The following is a 20875-nucleotide window of genomic DNA, read 5'->3' as shown; positions in this document are numbered from 1 at the left end:
TGTGCGACGGCCTTGTATGATGAAGCACGGCTTTACTTTGCGAAAAAAAACATACACATTTGAAACTTGGAGATACAAGGTTTCTGCCCGACAGTGACGATATATCTGTTGCTGTTGATGCAGAGGAAACCTTGTATGTCCGGAACCACTCGTTTCTTTTTTTTTGAGCGGTGGTAAACCGCTCCTAAGAGTGGCTGTGCGTGTGTCTGTAGCCTTTTTCCTCAGCATTTTGCCATAGTAAAATGTGTGTACGTAGCATCATGTTTATCTAGTGATGTCATATGTCATATGTCTGTAGCCTTTTTCCTCAGCGTTTTTACCCTGTACGTCCTAGACTCAAATCCTAGTCTGAAGACGTTATGCAAGCACGACCACCGCTCACTTCACATTGGGTGTGATTTTTTAAATCATTTTTAATAAAGTAGTGAAAACAGCAGATCTACAAGCTCACAACGTGCCACAACGTTGGCTATTTTCACCACTTTTGTGCGACACACTTGTACGATGAAGTAGTAGGGTGTTCGTTTACCAAAGAACTATAACCTAAAAAGTAGAAGAATGGAGATACAAGGTTCTATTGCCTGACAATATACTGTATAGGATGTATTATGCAATGCCAACGTCAGTCTTCAAATGAATATATGAAATATTGTGTGTGCTCATTGTGCTGTGATCAAATGCCACACTGGAGCTACAGTATAGAGGCATCCATTGTGCCTTTATAGTCAGAAGTGACTGCTCTCTCTCTCTCTCTCTCTCTCTCTCTCTCTCTCTCTCTCTCTCTCTCTCTCTCTCTCTCTATCTCTCTCTTGCTCTCTCTCTCTCTCTCTCTCTCTCTCTCCCCGTCATTCTCTCTCTCCTTCCTCCCTCTCTGTTTTTTTAGCACTTATTTCTCTGCAACACAAATCATCTCTCCCTCGGAAGAAACATCAAAGACAGACTACAGAAAAGGCTGTCATCTCCTGCATGTTGTGTTGTTCTGCACATTGGGGGGGAATTACGGAAGCACAAATAATTGCTCGTCCCCGGTTTATGAGTCCACCTGCTGCTGTTTTCTGATTGGCTGGCGTGGGTGAAATGTACCAACCGGACTCAGGGATCAAGGAAGTTATTTTAGAAGGACGTCACTTGATGCAGGGGATGCGGGCATAGACGGCCCCTCTCGTGGCCCTTACATATGCCTTGATATTATGACGTCACCCTTTGCACCTCATTACGGGCCACGGACCGCGGCCTGTGATTGGCTGCGGGCATGAACACAGACACACTCACAGACAGACATACATAGATCCTTAACCGCCCTTACCCGTCCAATCTCGGGCAGCTCACATCTAGAGATCTCCTATTTTTTTAAAGATTTGTTTTGGGGCTTTTTATTTTATTTGATAGGATAGTAGACTGACAGGAAATAGGGAGAGAGATGGGGAATGACATGTGGCACAGGTCGTCCGGATCGGGAATCGAGCCAGCAACGCCAGCAGGCATCATAGCCTAGTATGTGGTATGCACCCTGAGGCCAGCGAGCGCCCCAAGATCTCCTATTTATAAACTGGATAAATACCTGTAGCCTTAATATATGCCTTGATATTATGATGTCACCCTTTGCCTCTCTCTGACTGGCTACGGCCATACAAGACCTGTGACCCATGATTGGCTACAGGGCTTAAACACAGACGCACAGACACACAGACAGATTTGGGGATTTTGGAAGTCATTGCCCCAAAACCTTTTGATCCAAACACAGAGGGAGGGTGCACGGGAATCCTTTCATGTTACGATCTACCCCCGACCAAAAGTGTGTAACACCTAGACTCACAGATCTAAGACTACGTTGCCTGAACAACATGGGAGCTACAGGACAGGTGGATTCCAGCAGCCCTACTTGGGTTTGCACTGAGAATCGCCTGCGCTGGGATCTGAGCCCTAAACAGATCCGGCAGAAGTCTGACGAGCTCATCGCCAACAACAAGAAGGTGTACGATGCCGTGGGTTCCCTGGACTTGGACTGTGTGACGTTAAGCAACACCCTGAGGGCCCTGGCCGACATGGAAGCTGAGTACACTGTCCAGAAGAACGTTTTGGTCGTCCCTAGGCGTGTGTCTCCCAGTAAGGAGGTGAGGGCGGCCAGCACAGAGGCATGGAAGAAGCTGTCTAAGTTTAAAAGGGTCATGAGAAAGAGAAAGGACATCTGCCAGAGAATTCTTGCACTGGGATTGAAGGTGGACGAAGACAGTCTCACTGCAGAGGATAAGAAGTACATGAAGAGACTGGTTGGGGAAAGTGTCCAAGTGACACAAGACAAAAAGAAAGCCCTGGATAAATACCTCCTAAAATTACAAATAAAATATGGAGTGCATCATCTCCCCAAAGAGAAACAAGACAAGATCAAATGCCCCAGTTTGAGCTTCAGCAGGGATGAACTGGGAGGTGTTCCCGAGGACTTCCTGAGCTCCCTGGAGGAAGACGGAGACAAGCTGAAGGTGACGCTGGAGGACGGCGACTATTTCATGGAGAAATGCTTTGTCCCTGAAACACGCAAGAAACTCGGGAAAGCATTAGACTTGCGCCGCAAAGAGAGCTCGGCCATCGCGGCGTTGTTGAAGTCACGTTCAAGGAAGAGCAACTCGCGGGGCTTCAAAACCTACACTGACTCTCTGCCGAAGAGAAGCATGGAAAAGTCTGCCAAGAATGTCTCAATCTTCCTGGAGGAGCTGGCCCATAAGCTGAAGCCACTGGGAGACAAAGAGAGAACAAACCTCCTCAAACTAAAGGAGGATGAGTGTCGGAAGAGAGGTCTGCCATTCGATGGGAACCTGTATATGGAGGACCTGCCATACTACAAGGCCCAAATGAAGAGCCAGTATGGAGTGGATCACGACCAGTTGAAGGAGTATTTTCCCTTGGAGGTTGTCACGCAGGGTCTGCTGGGCATCTTCCAGGACCTGCTGGGTCTGTCGTTCAGCTTGGTGCACGGCGCCCCCGTGTGGCATCCCGATGTCACTCTGTACTGTGTCACCGACCGCTCCTCTGGACAGACAATCGGACAGTTCTACCTTGACCTGTTATCCAGAGAGGGAAAGAACATGGGACGTAGCGCTGGAAAATGCAAGTACCTGCAGCCCGGCTGTCTGCTGTCTGATGGGAGAAGACAGATGGCTGTCGCTGCCATAATGACCAAGTTCGCCAAACCCACGGCTGACATAAAAAACAAGACAAAAAAACAACAACGAAAAAACATCCCCTGCCTGCTGACACACAACAATGTAAAGACGTTCTTCCATGAGTTTGGTCACGCCATGCACTACCTCTGTGTTCAGGTCGACGACGCTGCGTTCAGTGCATCACATGTGGAACGGGACTTTGCGGAGGCTCCGTCCAAGATGCTGGAGAACTGGGTTTGGGAGAAGGAACCACTACAGAGGATCTCTAAACACTACAAGACGGGTGCTCCGATTCCTGACGACCTGCTGGACAAACTCGTAAAGTCTCGTCTCGACAACATCGGTATGTATTACCTGAAGATGATAGTCCATGCTAAATTGTACAAATTGTACCAGGCTCTTCACACCCAGGACCTTCGCTCCCAGGACCTGGCTAATGAATGCATGAAGCTCAGCAAGGACATTATGGGAGTCCCTGATTTTCAAGGGCCCATCATATCTGTTATCTGTGAGCAAGTGGCAGATGGCCACCGTGCCAGTTTGTATCGCTACTATAGCTACCTGCGGGGCGAGGTGTTGGCCATGGACATGTTCTACAGCCGTTTCAAACAGGAAGGAATCATGAACCCTAAGGTGGGTTTGGACTACAGGAACTGCATCCTGAAGCCTGGTGCTTCTAAGGACGCCGAAGAGAAGCTGAAGAACTTCTTGGGTCGTGAACCCAATCAGGAAGCGTTCCTCCTGAGCAAAGGAATAACGGTTATAAAGAAGAGGAGAAAAAGGAAAAAGAAAAGTAAGAAGGTTTCTAGCGTGCTCCCAGTGACCCATCACCCAGGGCGGACCTCGGCCATAATAATATGGATTTTTTTTCTTTTCTTTTGGATTTTATTTATTTTTGTCATTGAACACAAGTGCACAACGAAATTGACTTGATGGCGCCAATCCAATTTGAAAAGCAGCAACACAGGTATCAATAAAAACAGTCATATAAAAATCACACCCGTGTGAACTGAGCGGTGGTTTCCCCCCCCCCCCCCTTCCCCCCTGTGTGTGTGTGTGTGTGTGTGTGTGTGTGTGTGTGTGTGTGTGTGTGTGTGTGTGTGTGTGTGTGTGTGTGTGTGCCTGGTCTGGCCTGGCCTGAAAACAGCGCCCCTCCCTTAACATGTGTGGTCACAAAAGGTACTACACCACAGGCTTGAGGCTACATACGGACGCACCCACCCACATACACACACACACACATAGGCGATTTTAAGGGGTGTCCTAGGGTGCACGTGCACCCCCTGGCCGCCAGGCGGCCATTTTGATTTTTTTGATCATAATAAACACGCAATATGAAGAAGAAGAACATCTCAAATTCGCCTTTTTTGACCCTTTGAAGCACCCATAGCATGACTTCTAAACCAATCACAGCAAATGGGGGGCGGGAGGTAATAGGACTACTGGTTTCTCAACCAATCACAGTGACTGTCTGAACGTCTCTGACAGCACAGTTGAAAAACAAACGGCAGATGATGACACCTGCAGATTTATCTAAATAACATAATTAAACAGTTGTTTCACAGTGGAATATGCTACCTGGGGTTAACTACAGACATCCATAGGACATGTGGATAGCTTTTACATTTAAAATACGTGAACTAAAGTTTTCGGCACTGCTCAACGAGGCTGGATTACACGATGTGTTCTGTGCCTCCAAGGAATAACACTTTCTTCTGGGCACCTCAATATAACATTGGATATTTTCTTGTCATTTTCTTAAGGTAAGACATGGCTTTATTTAACTATCTGTTCACTGTGGAGTTAGCCAGCCTGTTTTCTTCTCCTCCGTGTGTGTGTGTGTGTGTGTGTGTGTGTGTGTGTGTGTGTGTGTGTGTGTGTGTGTGTGTGTGTGCGCGCGCGAGCGAGCGCGCATGCTTGCTTCACTTGCTTGTAAATATTGGTAGCTGCTGGTTATGGATCTTTGGTGGTGTGGTTGTGCCACACCACCAATGTAAATGACTGCTTGATTGCTTGATGAATGATGATTAACTTGATGTTTGGCTTTATATGTCCTGGCTGTGCTGCCTCTGTCTGCAAAATAAGTAAATAAATCCTATAGATAGACATATGGTGTCTAGAAAAAGAAGCACCTGTTTTACACTTTTTTTTGTTTATATTGTGTTACATTTGGGTACAAAATTAACTGCAGAAATCCGCTAAAACAACATTACAAAACCGCTAATATCTGCGCGCGCGTGCATGAGGTAATAGAGGTCGTGCACCCCCTGCTGGAAGAGGCTAGAATCGCCTATGCACACACACGTACCTCTACACACACGGCCACGTATAGGAGCGGCGTGACCACCGCTCAAAAAGTCAGTGTATGAGTTCATGTGTCCTGGGGTAGCAGTAACTAGAAATGCACTCTGTCGCGGTGCCAACTTGCGCAAGCACAAGTAGGCCATGTAAGTCTACTTGTGCGCAAGAAGAGCACCACTGGCATCCGTTTCCAAAGACAAAATGATATATTATGACCACTGGCATCACCAGGGATCACGACTTTTCAAAAATAGCAAATCTATACAAGTTTGCAGCTGCGCTGTGAGCTTGTATATCTGCTTTTTTTCAATAGCTAAATCATAAAATAATTAAGGTCCCTCCACCTTGGGCCCTGGTAACTCAGTCCCACTTTTCCCCCCCTTGTGACACCCCTGCTTGCAATTTCCAATAGCACGTTTCTAGTTATTTTTTATTATTATTGAGAGACTCCTATGTCTGGCTATGTGTGTATGTCCGATTGTCCGTATGAGCACGAGACTAACGTCACACAAGACTAACATCATAGAAAGTACCACGGCTGATGTCACGGACAGAACGGCCCATACGTGTGTCACAACTTCACAGGCGCGATTATTGAGACCAAAGGTTGCAGTTTACTATGAGAAACGTCACAGCTTGTCCGTGTCCATCCTTCTGTGTGTACACATGTTTACTGTCTATGGTTTTGCCGCTCTGACATCATGCTCTGATGTCACTGTGATGTCAGGGGAACCACTATACCAGTAAGACTCCCTAATCGGGAGATAAGCGACCGTTGGTCGCTTATCTCCACAAATATCACAACCTCCACCTCTCACGTCATACGGGTAGCCATAGTTACACCTGGAATGTTGAATCTCCATATATGGAGATAACCTACGCATCACACAAAGTCTGACCTCACAAGCCCATACTTGGGCATGGACGACTTATATCTCCATATACGGAGATGGCCATATATGGAGATACGATGACATCACAGAGTCCACAGCTGATGATGTGGCGTGATGTCATACAATACACAAACAAGCCCTATATAAAGGGGCAATTCTCACCAGGGAAGAGAGCATTGCCTGGAATGTTGAATCTCCATATATGGAGATAACCTACGCATCACACAAAGTCTGACCTCACCAGCCCATACTTGGGCATGGACGACTTATATCTCCATATACGGAGATGGCCATATATGGAGATACGATGACATCACAGAGTCCACAGCTGATGATGTGGCGTGATGTCATACAATAAACAAACAAGCCCTATATACTGATGCGATACGATGACATCACAGAGTCCACAGCTGATGATGTGGCGTGATGTCATACAATAAACAAACAAGCCCTATATACTGATGCGGAGATATGAGCAGGGCAAAGGTGTGACGTGTGACGTGTGACCGACCGACGGACGGACGGCCGGTGGAGGTTTTCATAGTAAACTGCTCCCTGACGGTCGCAACCAGAATGGTTTGCTGCTCTGACATCACGCTCTGGCTTCACTGTGATGTCACACTAACAGAATTTTATGCCCATATATATGGAGTTCCCTGATGTCATCAATATTAATGATGCCCTGTAAGAGAGATCCCTGTGATGCCAGGGGGAACATATCCCTTTTATGCCCATATATAGAGATATGGAGATCCCTGTGATGCCAGGGGGAACATATCCCTTTTATGCCCATATATAGAGATATGGAGATCCCTGTGATGCCAGGGGAACAAATCCCTTTCATGCCCATATATGGAGATCCCCGATGTCCACATCCCTGATGTCCAAATCCCTGATGTCCACATCACTGAGGCGTCTTACTAGTTATGATTATTTTTGAGCGGTGCTAACCACTCCTACATCTGGCTTTGTGTATACAAGCATGGATCTCCATTAATGGATATAACTGACAGGGCCAGAACGGCCCCTACAAAGAGATATGCATGTCTGTTGTGTTTGATGCCATGTAGGTGTGATTATCTTTTTATAGAGACTGCAACAGCGGTTACAGAAAACAGCATTTTTAAAAATGACTTTACATTATCTTCAGTTCATCTAACACTTTAGTTTTTTTTAATCTGTATTGGTATAATATTCAGTCAGATCCTTTCCTACTCCTCATTCACAGATCTGCTGATCTAATCCAATCAGAGATCTCGCTCAGTAATTGAGGCTCGATCCTTTAAATACAACTTGCATTCATTATAGCTCTGTTTGTCTTTGATCCGAAGCTTTGGATCTGCTGCTGCTTAGCTGCCTCTTCCACCCCAGCCTTCATCTTTTGACCAGAGTCTGGCATAGGCTCAAATACTTGTGATTTTATGTCTGCAGTTTTTTTTTTTTTTTTTTTGTAAGATTTGTTGTTGTTTTTTTTTTGGGGGGGGGGGGGGGGGGGGGGATAGGGAGATGGGGAGTGACATGCGGCAAAGGTAGTCCGGATCGGGAATCGAACCGGCGCCACCGCCAGAGAATTGTCAAAAGAGCCATTCCATTCCTCCGGTTGTCCAGCATCTTCTTCTCGTATACAATGAGATCCTCGTATACAAGGGAGGACCCTTGTGTGTAGGCTATTCCTACATCTCCAACCCCTTCCTCCTCCCATGGACAAATGGAGTGTCCCACCACTATCTGTGAGGCCTTATGAGCAGGGATGTGATCCATAGCAGGAGCACAACCGCTGCAAGGTCCAGGAACATCCACCTGTTCTCCTGTTGTTCCTCGTCCTGTTCCTCCTCTAGTTCCTCCTCTAGTTCCTCCAGTTCCTCTAGTTCCTCCAGTTCCTCTAGTTCCTCCAGTTCCTCCAGTTCCTCTAGTTCCTCCAGTTTCTCCAGTTCCTCCAGTTCCTCCAGTTCCTCCTCTAGTTCCTCCTCGTGTTCCTCCTCTTGTTCCTCCTTCATCCTCTCCTCCTCCTCTTGTCTCTCCACCAGGTCTGACCACAGCTCCGAAACTAAAGCCATACTGATGTTTGAATGTGTTCAGATGATCTGCTGTGAAAGCTTTGTTTTCCGATTTCGAGCGCGCCTTGTTATTTATAACAGGTCGGACTTGTTGATGGTGACGTCACCAAGAATGCTGGTCCCTCATTGGCTGTTGATGGTGAACATTTGATGTCTGACATCATCATGTCTGACATCATCATGTCTGACATCATAGACCACATGAGACTGACAGAGTATGCCCATATATAGACCACATGAGATTGACACATTATATGTCCATATATGGGCATTCCAAGATATGGTCTTAATATTGATGACATCAGGGATCTCCATATATGGGCATGAAGTGGGACATGGACTGACAAAGAGATCTCTATATATGGCCATTAAAACATTAGTGAATGAATGTTCCCCATGACTTGAAAGGGGACCACAGCAACCACACTTGCAATTTCCCCCTTGGGATAATAAAGGTATCTATCTATCTATCTAATTTCCAAATGCATATTTCAAGTTAGATGTTAACTCCATAGACACATAAAAAACATAAAAAGTAGCCTATAAAACTATGGCACCACCTCTAAGTAAATTGAAGCACGGCCTTCAATTTCTGGCCTACATCCTGGCACAGACAGCTCAAAGTTTGTTGTCCGTCCGAAAACTCTGGGGAAAAACAAGTAAAAAATGTCTGACAAAAAGTCACTCATATACTGTAAATAGCACCCCTCACATCACACTAGGTGTAAAAAAGTATCCGGGCTAGTCAGGGTGCTGAAGCGTGGCCTACATCTGGCTTAGGTCTGGCCTAGATCTGGCCTACATTCTGATACAAATGGCTCAAAGTTTGTTGTCACATCACGTATGTCCCTGTGGATTACCACTATATTATTTGTGACCGTAGCTCCCAGTTTAGTATCAGAACCGTCACATGATCACATCTCGACCTTATCTGTATGTATGGGTAACACTTGTCTTTTTTGTTGATTGACTCTGGATCTCCATATATGTGTATTCATGCTCTGAGAAAACGAAAGGGGAAAAAGAATGGGGTCCAATGGAGAACAATTCTTTTTGCGATCGGCCGGGGGGGGGGGGGGGGGGGGGGGACAGCGCAACTAGCGCCAATCAGAGGAAGTTTTAGTTCCGTATTGGAGTCATTTTAAATCGGCGGAACTATGCCCCTGATTATTATATTACATGGAGATCCCTGTCTGAACCAGCCACACAGATATGGGCTGTCATACTCCATACATGGGCATTCCCATACAATCCCTTTTATGCCCATACATGGATATTCCTACAGTATCTGAACCAGCCACACAGATATGGGCCATGTTTTGGCCATCTGGCCAGTGATGTACTGTATATCGGTGACATCAGGGATCTCCATATATGGGCATAAAAGGGATTCTGGGGAATGCATATACTTTTACATACTGTATGGTGATGGTAGTCAGCTCCACCAAGGCCACACAGAGAGAAGAAGCACATGTGAACACAACAGCGCCAGGAGGAATGGCTGTGATTTCACATGTGATGTCACAGTGATGTGTCAGGGGAACATTGGTGTCAGGCGCTATAGACAGACAGACAGAGATACGGTCAAGCTGTGACCGTTCACATACTAGTAAGATTCCTCAGGGCGACATGCGACCTCGCCAAAACATGCTTACTCAGTTATTGTCTCCACCAGCCGAAGGCATGGGGGAGAGTATGTTTTCCCCTCCGTCCGTCCGTCCGTCCGTCCGTGCGTCCGTGTGTGTGCCTACAAATCGGTAGGCAGTATCTCGACAGTCGTGTGATCGACATGGATCTGTCCGATTTTTCATATTCCATCCTGATTGGCTAAGATTGGCTTCCAAAGTTTGTAGGATTGAGCCGTTTTGAACAAAATGCCTCAAATCACAAACGCAAAGTGCAATTATCATGAAATCGCACACACACATTCCCACTAGGCAGAGGAAGAAATGCCACTTATTTCTTTTTTAAATCAGCCTCATTCATGGTGGCGCTATAACAGGCCGATTTGTGGTTTTACCTATAACTCCACCGATCAGTGTCAAACTTTGTACACGCACTCCCTAGAGACCAAGGAAAATCCTTTTCACTGCATTTTTCACATCAGCCTTTTATAGCGCCACCTTTGGGCCGACTTATGTAAAACACATTTTTGGATATTACTCCTTCAGATTTTCTCCAAAATAACACAAATCAGTACACAGTATATCTATAGTCATGTGATCAAGTCTGATCCGTCTGATATCTCATATTCCATCCTGATTGGCTAATATTAGCTTCCAAAGTTTTTAACAGAATGCCTCAAATCATCAACGCAGCTTGCGATTACCGTGAAATTTGCCACACATATTCCCACTATGTCAAGGAACAAATGCTACCCTTTTCACATTGGCCTGTTATATAGCGCCACCAGGTAGACTTTAGAAAAACACATTTTTGGAACACAATGCCTCAAATCATGCATGCAGTGTCCGATTGCCATGAAAGGTCTAAGGTGAAGAACATATGCCACCCTTTTTACATTGGCCTATTATTATACAGTAGCACCACCAGGACGCCTGGCCTGGTGGAGACCTGCATGTGCTCGGAAGAGCACTGCTTCTAGTTCGTTATGTGAAAGTCCTATGACGTCTATGACATCTGACATCATACCCTTTTATGCCCATACATGGAGGTCCCTGTCTGTAGAACCAGCCATACAGATATGGGCTTTCTTGGCCATATATGGACTCTGTTAGTGTGTATGTGGCCGATGTGGCCTCTATATATGGGCTATTCCCATATGAAGTCTGGTTAGATGTGGGCTTAATATTGATGACATCAGGGAACTCCATATATGGGCATGAAAGGGACTCTGTTAGTGTGACATCACAGAGAAGCCAGAGTGTGATGTCAGAGATTTTTTTATGAGATATTCTATAGATATTTTGATAGTAATCATTGCATAATACATTTCTTTTTTGTATTTATACATACATAGATACAAAGGCCTACTGTATATGACTAAATAGTATTTTTATATGTAGTCATACAGAAATAAATACAAAAAATAAATAAATGATGCAATGATTACTATCAAAATATTGTAGTAATCTCAGGAACCGGAGACAGAGACGTGATCCACGGACGCCACTTCCCCCCAAAGTCCCAGCAAGACCCAACATCATCACGTGGCATCCGGCCACCGTTAAAGGGGCCGTTACACTACCCCCCCCCTTAGAAAAAGTCCTCGTCCCCGAGGACCGCTCAGGAATGTAGAAATAAACACAGCCTAAAGGCAACTTGGCATCAATCTGACATAAGCAAAAACTCAACACAAACCCCACATCAGTACAAGTTCACAATCTTTTTTTTTTCTTCACAGTTTCAATTTCTTTTTTTTTTCTTTTTTTTTCTTTTCTTAACACTGTCCACGTCAGTCCTGTGCCCCAAGGGACACCACATAGTCACGTAGGCGGGGCGGAGGCCTCGTCCGCCTCCTTGGGCGAGACCCCGTAGGGGTCGGGGAAGCAAGGGCGGGGGGCAGAGGGGCAGACCCCGGGGAGGGGACAGCCGGGGCATGGGACAAGGGTTGCGGGGCGGGGCAAACAGGCATGGGGGCCTCCTGCGGGAGGCTGTGAGGGGGCAGAGGAGCTGGGGAAGGGGGAGAGTCCGTGTCGGAGGAAGGAGAGCCCCCCCTGTAAGGGGCCAGTCTGTCTCTGTGGAGGGCCACCCTCCGTCCTCGAGGGGGCATCTGCACGCGGTACACAACCTCTCCCAGTCTCTCCAGCACCTTGCAGGGCCCCACCCACTTACTGTCAAGCTTGGGGCTGCGTCCCTTCTTCCGTATCGGGCTGTAGACCCAGACCAACTCGTCTGGCTTGAAGTCCCGTCCCCGAGACTTCACGTCGTAGTACCGCTTCTGCTTCACGCCGGCCTCCTGCAGCTGTTCCCTGGCGAAGCGGTGCGCTGAATCCAGGCGGTCCTGCAGCTTCCTGGCGTACTCCGGCCCTGCAGGGACAGCCGGGGCGTCAGGTGGGCGTCCGAAGGCCAGCTCAGCCGGGGTGCGCAGCTCCCTTCCCAGCATGAGGAGAGCGGGTGTGCACTCCGTGGTCTCCTGCACCGCGGAGCGGCACGCCATGAGCACCAGGGGCAGGTGCTTGTCCCAGTCCCTCTGGTGCCGGGAGGTGACGATGGCCAGCTGGTCTCCCATGTTCCGGTGGAATCTCTCAACCAAACCGTCGCTCTGAGGGTGCAGCGGGGTGGTGCGTGTCTTGTGTATGCCCAGGCGCTCGCACATGGCAGCGAACACCCGGGATTCAAAATTAGTCCCCCGATCACTGTGAATGGATTCCATCGCCACGAGCCGACTTATCATGCCCTCTACCAGGGCATCAGCGACCGTTTCAGCCTCCTGGTTTGGGATGGCATACGCCTCCGGCCACTTTGTGAAGTAATCCATGGCGGAGAGGACGTAGCGGTTGCCCCCGTCAGAGAGAGGGTACGGCCCCGTAATGTCTATCCCCACTCTCTCCATAGGGGACCCCACCGGGAACTGCTGGAGTGGCGCTTGCGAGCGCCCGGTGGGGCCTTTGCGAGCAACACAGGGGTCACAGCGACGGCAGAAGTCAACAACGTCCCTCTTCTGCCGCCCCCAGTAGAAGCTCTGACGAAGGCGGCGGAGAGTTTTGTTGACCCCAAAGTGTCCAGACCCACCCGCCCCGTGCATGGCTTCCAGCACTGTCTCTTGCAGGCCCTTTGGGACCACCACCTGCCACTGCTCCTCCCCGGTGGCTGCTGTCTTGAACGCCCGCTGCAGCACACCTTGGGACAGCCGCAGCGATTCAAACATAGTCCATAGTCCTTGAGTCGCCTTGGAGAAGGGCGCCACCTCCTCCCAAGGCGGACGCTGCTGGGCCTCGACCCACTGCAAGGCAGGCTGCAGGTCCGGATCTTTCTCTTGCTCGGCCCTCCATTCTGCATCCGACACCGCTTGCAGCTCCCTGCAGACGACCTCCCCGACTCTGATGGCTGCACACTCCTCCTCGTCCATGTGCCGCTCCAGCTCCCGTGCCTCTCTCCGCTCGCAGTAGCGGCACCCTTCTGCTGCACAGGGCCGACGTGAGAGAGCGTCTGCGTTGGCGTGGCGAGCCCCAGAGCGGGCCTCGCACAGGACTCGCTTCAGCCCGAGAAATGCCTCCTGGCACGCCTCGGACCACACATAGTCTCTGTCCTTCTCCAGCAGCCTGTACAGGGGCGATGCAATCGTGGCAAACCCCCGCACATGCCGTCTGTAGTACAAGGCCAACCCGATGAAGCTTTTCAGCTGGCTCTGGTCGCGGGGGGTGGGCCACTGCTCCACCGCCCGCACCTTCTCGTCCATGGGGCCGATGCCATCTGCCCCCAACTGGTGCCCCAGGAATGTCACCTCCCTCCGCATAAAGCGGCATTTCTCGGGGTGCAGCATCAGGCTCGCCTCCCTGATTTTTCCCAGAACCCGCCTCAGGGACCCCAGGGCCGCCTCGAAGGAGCGCCCGTGCACCAGAATGTCGTCCAGGTACACCAGGCACTCCTGACGGGGAATGCCAGCCAGCACTTTGTCCATCAGGCGGGCGAAGGTGGCGGGGGCGTTGCAGAGTCCGAAGCTGAGCACTTTAAACTGCCACAGGCCGCGTCCGGTGCAGAAGGCTGACTTGGGGCGGGATTCAGGGGAGAGGGGGACTTGGTAGTAACCGCTTTTGAGGTCCAACGTGGTGAACCACGAGGACCCCGTCACTAGATCCAAGGACTCGTCGATACGGGGGAGGGGGTAAGAGTCCTTAGTGGTCAAGTCATTCAGCCGCCTGTAATCCACACAGAACCGCCAGTCTCCATTCTTCTTCGGGACCATGACCACCGGTGCCGCCCAAGGGCTGTCGGAAGGCTCGATAAAGTCTGACTGCAGCAGGTCGTCCACGGCCTGGTCGCATGCCTCCTGACGAGCGAGAGGGAGGCGGCGCGGCTGACACTTGACGGGCCGCTCAAGTCCAGTGTCAATCACGTGCTGCGCCATGTGAGTTCTCCCCACCTCGCTCTCGCTCGCTGCAAAGCTGTCCTTGAACTCCGACAGCAGCTGTCTCAGCTCCTCCTGCTGCCGCACCTCCAGGTCTCCATACTCCTCCCTCCACACCCCTCCGCCCGGGGACAGCTCACCTCCACCTCCCCCCCTCTTATCCGCAGAGAGGGGGCCGGAGTGACAGGGGAAAACACAGGGGCTAGAGGGGACAGCTGTTGGCAGGGGGCGTTGGGGAACATCACAGTCTCCAACGCAGGGGGAGGGGGGGCAGGGTAGGGGGGGTAACTTGGCCACATGAAGGGGGTCGTGGGGACAGGGGGCGCATAGGGAAGGCTCAACGGGGCAGCGAACCGTGGGGCAAAAGCACAGGGGTCGGGGCAGGGGAAGACAGGAACGGTGAACGGCACCTCCAGTGCCTGGACAGACCGGGCAGGGGGCAGCAGGCCAGCAGCGAGAGGGCCCAAGGCAACGGTAGGACCCCCCGGGAAGCTAAGAGTGCCCCTCCCCATGTCCAACAGGCACCCCGTGTCCTGGAGAAAGTCCAGTCCCAGGATGCAGTAGTCTTGCACATCCGCCACCCACACTAGATGACGAACGCGTCTGCCGCCCACACACAGCCACAGCAGCCCCTTCCCCAACATGGGAGCCAGCTGCCCCGTGGCCGTGCGGAGCTGCACCGCTGTAGGCTGCAAGGGTGTCCCGCTGGGCAGAACGTCCGGTCTCACCAGCGTCACCGACGACCCGGTGTCCACCAGGCCCGCAGTAGGCACCCCCTGGACGGAGACAGCAACGTGGCAGGAACCCGCTCCACTGGAACTCCCACGGATCCACCCCACCACGACCGGCGGAGTACTGCTGTCGTCTCCTCCATCGCTGCACTGCTGGGCTCCCTCTGCTGGCGGATGAGGCTGCGAAGGCGGCTGCCTGCTGTCGTCTTCTTCTGGGGGGAATGGAGCCTCCCCCCCCTGGCTGTGCTGTTGTGCTCCCCCCGCTGGACGGCACGCCCGGACTGGCGTCGTTGGGGAAGCAGTGGGAATAGGGGCCCGCATATCCCCGTCTATGCGGACCCCGAGGCGTTTCCCTGCCCCTGGCGAGCGGCAGGGCAGTTCCTCCTGATGTGGCCGGGCTGGCCACACCCCCAGCAGACCTGCGGACCTGGACGTGGTCCGCTTGGCCTCTGTAGAGTCACCGCCCGCAGCAACTCAGTCATCTCCGTCGCCCACGCTGGCGCCTCCTCCCTGGCAGGGCATCCCGACGCTGACCTCACCGCATGGGGGCTCACCTCCTGTCCACCGCTGGCGGCCGCGCTCTGCAGACTCTCCCTCTCGATGGCTGCCTCCAACGCCTCCTGCAGTGACTTCGGGTGCTGAAGTTGCACCTGCATGCGCAGGTCAGGTGGAGAGATGGCCCCAACAAACAGGTCGGTAGCCAACTCGCTCCGCGCGCCGGCGGATAGGTGGCCGTAAGCCCGCCGCACCTGGCTCTCAATGTCATTTGCCAGCCCCCGGAGTGACTCACCAGGCTTCCTGCATTTCCCTCTCAGTTCATTTTTCACCAGTGCTGGCTGGGACCATGTTCCAAAGCGCCTCTTCAGCGCCCCCACCAGGGCGTCGTAGCACCGCCGCTGATCAGCATCCAAAAGCAGGAGGCAAGACAGGGCATCTCCCTCCAAACACAGAGCCAACTGAAGAGCTTTGTCACTCATTGTCCATCTTCTAGCATCTGCTAACAGTTCGAATTGAGCATGGAAAGCCTCCCAATCAGAGTTACCAGTGTACTTGGGTGTCTTCACAGAGCCAGCCGACGGCGGTGCATGGGCGTCGTCATGGTAACCGCCCGACGCGGTGAAAATGGCGGGATCCGGCGGCCGCACATCGCCGGTTCCGCGGAGCGGCGACCCGCGAAAACGTGAGGGGAAGCCAGGGTAGTTGGCCACCCGCCCTGGAGTCAACTCGAGCCGCGGCACGTTCACTTCTTCCGACATACCGTATCGCGCTCCGTCCCGCCGTTCTTCTTTTATCTTCTTCTCATCCATACTGCTCGCCTAGCACACTGAAGCTAACTAGCTAGCACACAACGGCACGTCTCCTCACCGACAAAGTCTTTGTTTGTTTTTCTTCTGACACCAGTGTAGTAATCTCAGGAACCGGAGACAGAGACGTGATCCACGGTTTAGTGTTACGTTTATTAAAGGCACATTTCCAGCGTAATAATAACACGTAGCTTCTCAACGTTGTACATACAGTCCACTTCCGTGTAACAACCACAACAACATGACGCCACTTCCCCCCAAAGTCCCAGCAAGACCCAACATCATCACGTGGCATCCGGCCACCGTTAAAGGGGCCGTTACAATATCTATAGAATATCTCATTTAAAAAATATCATATATCAAATGATCATTGTATGAAATATTATTTTTTTGTATTTATTCATACATACGGGGAAAAATGAACCAATATTTCATTTTTTGATGGAGCTAGAATATCAGGCAATTGAAAGAAAATTGATTTTTTAAGATTCAATTCCTAATAAAAATCAGATTATACTTTAGTACCCTGATCGATATAGACCTCTAGGCCTACTGTATATGCCTATGCTATATATATAGGCCTATATACATATTTATATATTTATTTATTTATTTATTTTCATAATTTGACACTTTGCTTTTCCTTCAGATTAACTATTACGCAACTGCAACAATAGCATGATGAGGGGAACTCGTATTGAAAACAAAGTCACTCTTTCTTTTCACACCTGCATGGAGGGACAATGACAGTGACACAGTCTGTGACAACAAACAATACACCTGCAGAAGCTGAGCATCTATTTCTATTATGATGATGATGGGTGTGATTCACTGAGTGACAGCCAGCCAGCCAGGCCAGTGTGAGTCAGTCAGCGAGGACAGGCTCTTCCGGGTTCTTCCTCCTGTGTGTATGTTCTGTGTTCACTTGTTTATTTGGGAGAGGAGGTTCATGGATCATGTATACTGTCGTTAGTCGCTTAAAAGAACGGATTTAAGGACTCGCTTTGGACGGATATCTAACGACAACAACAACATGCATGGCCGCGTCGATTGATTAGTTTGTTAGAAAGTCACACACGGAGAGAGAGAGAGGTAGAGAGACACACACAGACCGTGATTTGTGCATCTAGTTGACACAGACACCTGTTGCTTCCAGCGGCAGAGAACGCGCACAGGTGTAGCGGCGGAGGAGGGCTTCCTTCCCCCTGAAAACTAGTTTTATTTCATTTTATTGATATTACATCAACAGAGGGACAGAGTGAGAGGCAGAGGCAGGTACAGGTACAGGAGAGGACAGGACAGGAGGGGACACACACGCACGGAGACATCATTCATTCATCATGAAGGTGACGGTGACTTTCGGGGACACGGCGGTGGTCGTCCCCTGCAAAGCCGGCTGGACGGTGAGGGACCTGCTGGACCAGGCCACGAGGAGATACCGCAAAGTGGTGGAACAGGTAGACGTTCATTGTATTAAAACGTTTACGTTTCAAGGTCTCCCCTTAACTCTGACAGTGTACAATAACGGGTCCATTTGGTTCCATTTGTACACTGTATGGGTCAATTCAGACCCCACTAAAGTAACCCACAGAGTCCCTGGAATCCACTTTGAGAACCACTGTATTCTGTAACAACCCAGCTTTTATTATTGCTTTAGCAGTGTTGAAATTATACGTCTTTTAAAGGTGTTTTGTGTGTGTTTGTTATGCATTTAAGGGCAGTGGTTCCCTAACATTTTGAATGTCAACCCCCAAATTGATATATATCGTGGACGTGTCGTGGACCCCCATTTGAAAAAGGTTTTGTGCCAGAGGGCCCCCACAAGAGGATATTGTCAACATGAGCTTTCGCAAATAGCAGATCTACAAGCTCACAACGTGTCTTGATGCGACACGTTGTGAGCGTGTAAATCTGCTATTTCCGAATAGTGCAGGGTTTAAAAGTGTTTATTTATTTCGTTGTTTTCTTGGGGACCCGCTTGAAACACCCTCAAGGACCCCCTAGGGACCCCTGGACCAGACTTTGAGAACCAGTGCTTTCTGTAACCAATGCTAAATGTAACTTTACAGTTCCATTTGGTTACATTTGTTTGACTTTGAGTAATAAAAGTTACAAAGTCACAAATACATTTACAAAGTCGCAAATGAAGTTACAAAGTCACAGTTAAAGTAGATAAACACCTGTGCTTGTTGTATGACTCAATGTTAGGGATGTTACGTTCCATTCATTCCTGGAGGTTTTGAAACAGCCAATGGGCTGGCACGCAGCATCATGACAGAAAGGCACAGAGTGTGATGGGTCACGTGTTTGAGCATAACATTCAGCGCATTAGTCACCATGGTTGTTTTGGAGGTATACAGTAGTAGGCCTGGCTGAGTAGCCCTGCCTGGAGCTCATATGCCCAATGGCCAAGGGGGATTCCCTCTTGTATATATGAGAGGGAGAGAGAGAGAGGATTCGAATTGAGAGAAGGGGGAGAGAGAGTGTCAGAGAGAGGTGGAGAGGGAGAAAGAGAGTGGGTGGCGATAGGAAAGGGGGAGAGAGAGGGATGGGGAGGGAGAGAGAGAGGGGTGGGGGTTGTCAGTCGTCCAGGAGTTATATTTGAACTAAGCGGAAGGTTCCCGGTTTGATTCCCGGGTTCCACCTGGCCGTGCGTCGAAGTGTCCTTGAGCAAGACACTGAACCCCTAACTGCTCCCAATGCCTTGCATGATGGTTCCCTCTGCCCTTTGCTGTGTGTGTGTGTGTGTCTCAGTCAAAGTGTGAGTGAATGGGTGAATGTGGTGCACTTTGTAAAGGCCTTTTGGAGTATTAAGGCGCTATAGGAAAGCACCAGCTATTTATATTTTTTTAAGAATTCAGTAATGGCCATCTTTACTTACTTTACTTTATTTGTTTATTTAGACAGGACAATGCATATTAATGAACACTAGGGCTGGGTTCGGTAACCGCCGTATCGCGGTATACCGCGGCCTACCGCGGTGTCAGGGTCCTTACCGCGGTCAAAAAAGACAAAAAATAGGCTATTTTTATTGAGAACGAGCGAGTTTTAAAACGGGGGAGAAGCGAGGACCGCATGCGCTCCATGCCGCTCTGCTCTGGGCCGTGTACCACACGTTGGAAGCCACATACGTCACTCACACACAGACCTGCACAGTGCACACAGTGCACGCAGGGCAGTAGAGGACGGAGCACAACTCTATGACGGAGCAGCATAAACTTTCTCTGTAATCCACTCTACACAAGGATGTTAATACATACCTTGTGTTGTGGCATATCTTTTTTTATTCATATGGATTACTGGCGGAGCGCGGGCCGCGTGGACTAAAACCGAAAATGAAACTATTTTACTTTCTCCACCGCGTCGCACGTTGTGCTCCGTCCAGCGGCGCGTCGGCGATTTTATAACCTTTTCTGTCAAGTCTTGTAACTAAAACCTGTATATAGCAGCACTCAATCACTGCGATTTGAGAGTTGAGACGTGACGTGAGTTTACAGAATCACTGTACACGATCTGACTACCCTTCCTCTTCTGGTTTGTTCACACAGCTGTTTGTGTCTGAAAAGCCCAAGTAGCTAGCCTACGTTACTATGGTAACCCGACAGTGCAGATCTAAAAGCTCAGAACGCATCGCGGATGCGATGTGTTGTGAGCTTGTAGATCTGCTCCTTTGAAAGCCAGACCCGCTGTGCTGTACGGAGAAGTATAACTCGGGCAGTCAGGCTGTGTCGCCTCTCCACTGTGGAGGCGACTTTTGGGAAGATGATTGCAATGTTTTGGCTTATCGCCGAACCTTAATTAATAGATACGGGGGTGCGGTAATTACCGCAGTACCGGCGGTAAATGGGAAGACGGTAATCGCGGTAACAAAATGTCCATACCGCCCCAGGCCTAATGAACACTACATGCAATGTAAATACACCGGAATTAGCAAGAATGCTAAATTTCATCCGTAGTCCCCACATGAAGACAAAACAACACATACCAACAAACAGTAACCCGCTTGCATCATGGTGGCTTGCAAGTCGAGGCACAACATGATTTAATGTGAATATTCTTTTTCTATATCTGTGGTGCTCACACACTGACCTCTCTCTTTTACTGGCGTCTAGGCTATTATTATTATTATTAGGAAGTTGAGTGTGTGTTTGTGTGAGCGAGCAAGCGCACACATTTGTATTGCTGTACTTTTGAGGGCCAAACAGCCCCGCAAGTACAGTTAGAATGTGAGAAATTCATCAATCACATTGTGAGGAAAATTACTGTACTGGTCCTCACAAGAGAAATGTTGTTTAAAGTTAGAAAAAATATCCAGCTGGGCTTTATCCCCTGGCTGACTGACTGACTGACTGACTGACTGACTGACTGACTGAGAGATTAGTTTAGGTGACTGGATG

The 20875-nt window shown here is 49.6% G+C and overlaps 1 protein-coding gene across 1 annotated transcript; it reads left to right on the top strand.

Moving 5' to 3' along the window:
- Window positions 1-1844: 1844 nt before the first annotated feature.
- On the top strand, window positions 1845-7445 carry LOC308280244 (thimet oligopeptidase-like; the record flags this gene model as incomplete). Its single annotated transcript, XM_080720505.1, has 2 exons — window positions 1845-3954; window positions 7426-7445. 2 exons carry the CDS (start codon window positions 1845-1847, stop codon window positions 7443-7445), a joined length of 2130 nt encoding a protein of 709 aa, XP_080576631.1.
- Window positions 7446-20875: the final 13430 nt, after the last annotated feature.

This window comes from Nannobrachium achirus (assembly GCF_963921795.1).
Source record: "Nannobrachium achirus genome assembly, chromosome: 24".
In the NCBI taxonomy this organism is placed as follows: Eukaryota; Metazoa; Chordata; class Actinopteri; order Myctophiformes; family Myctophidae; genus Nannobrachium; species Nannobrachium achirus.
Note: the sequence above shows the minus strand (reverse complement) of the source record. Positions and strands in the feature narration are given on the sequence as shown.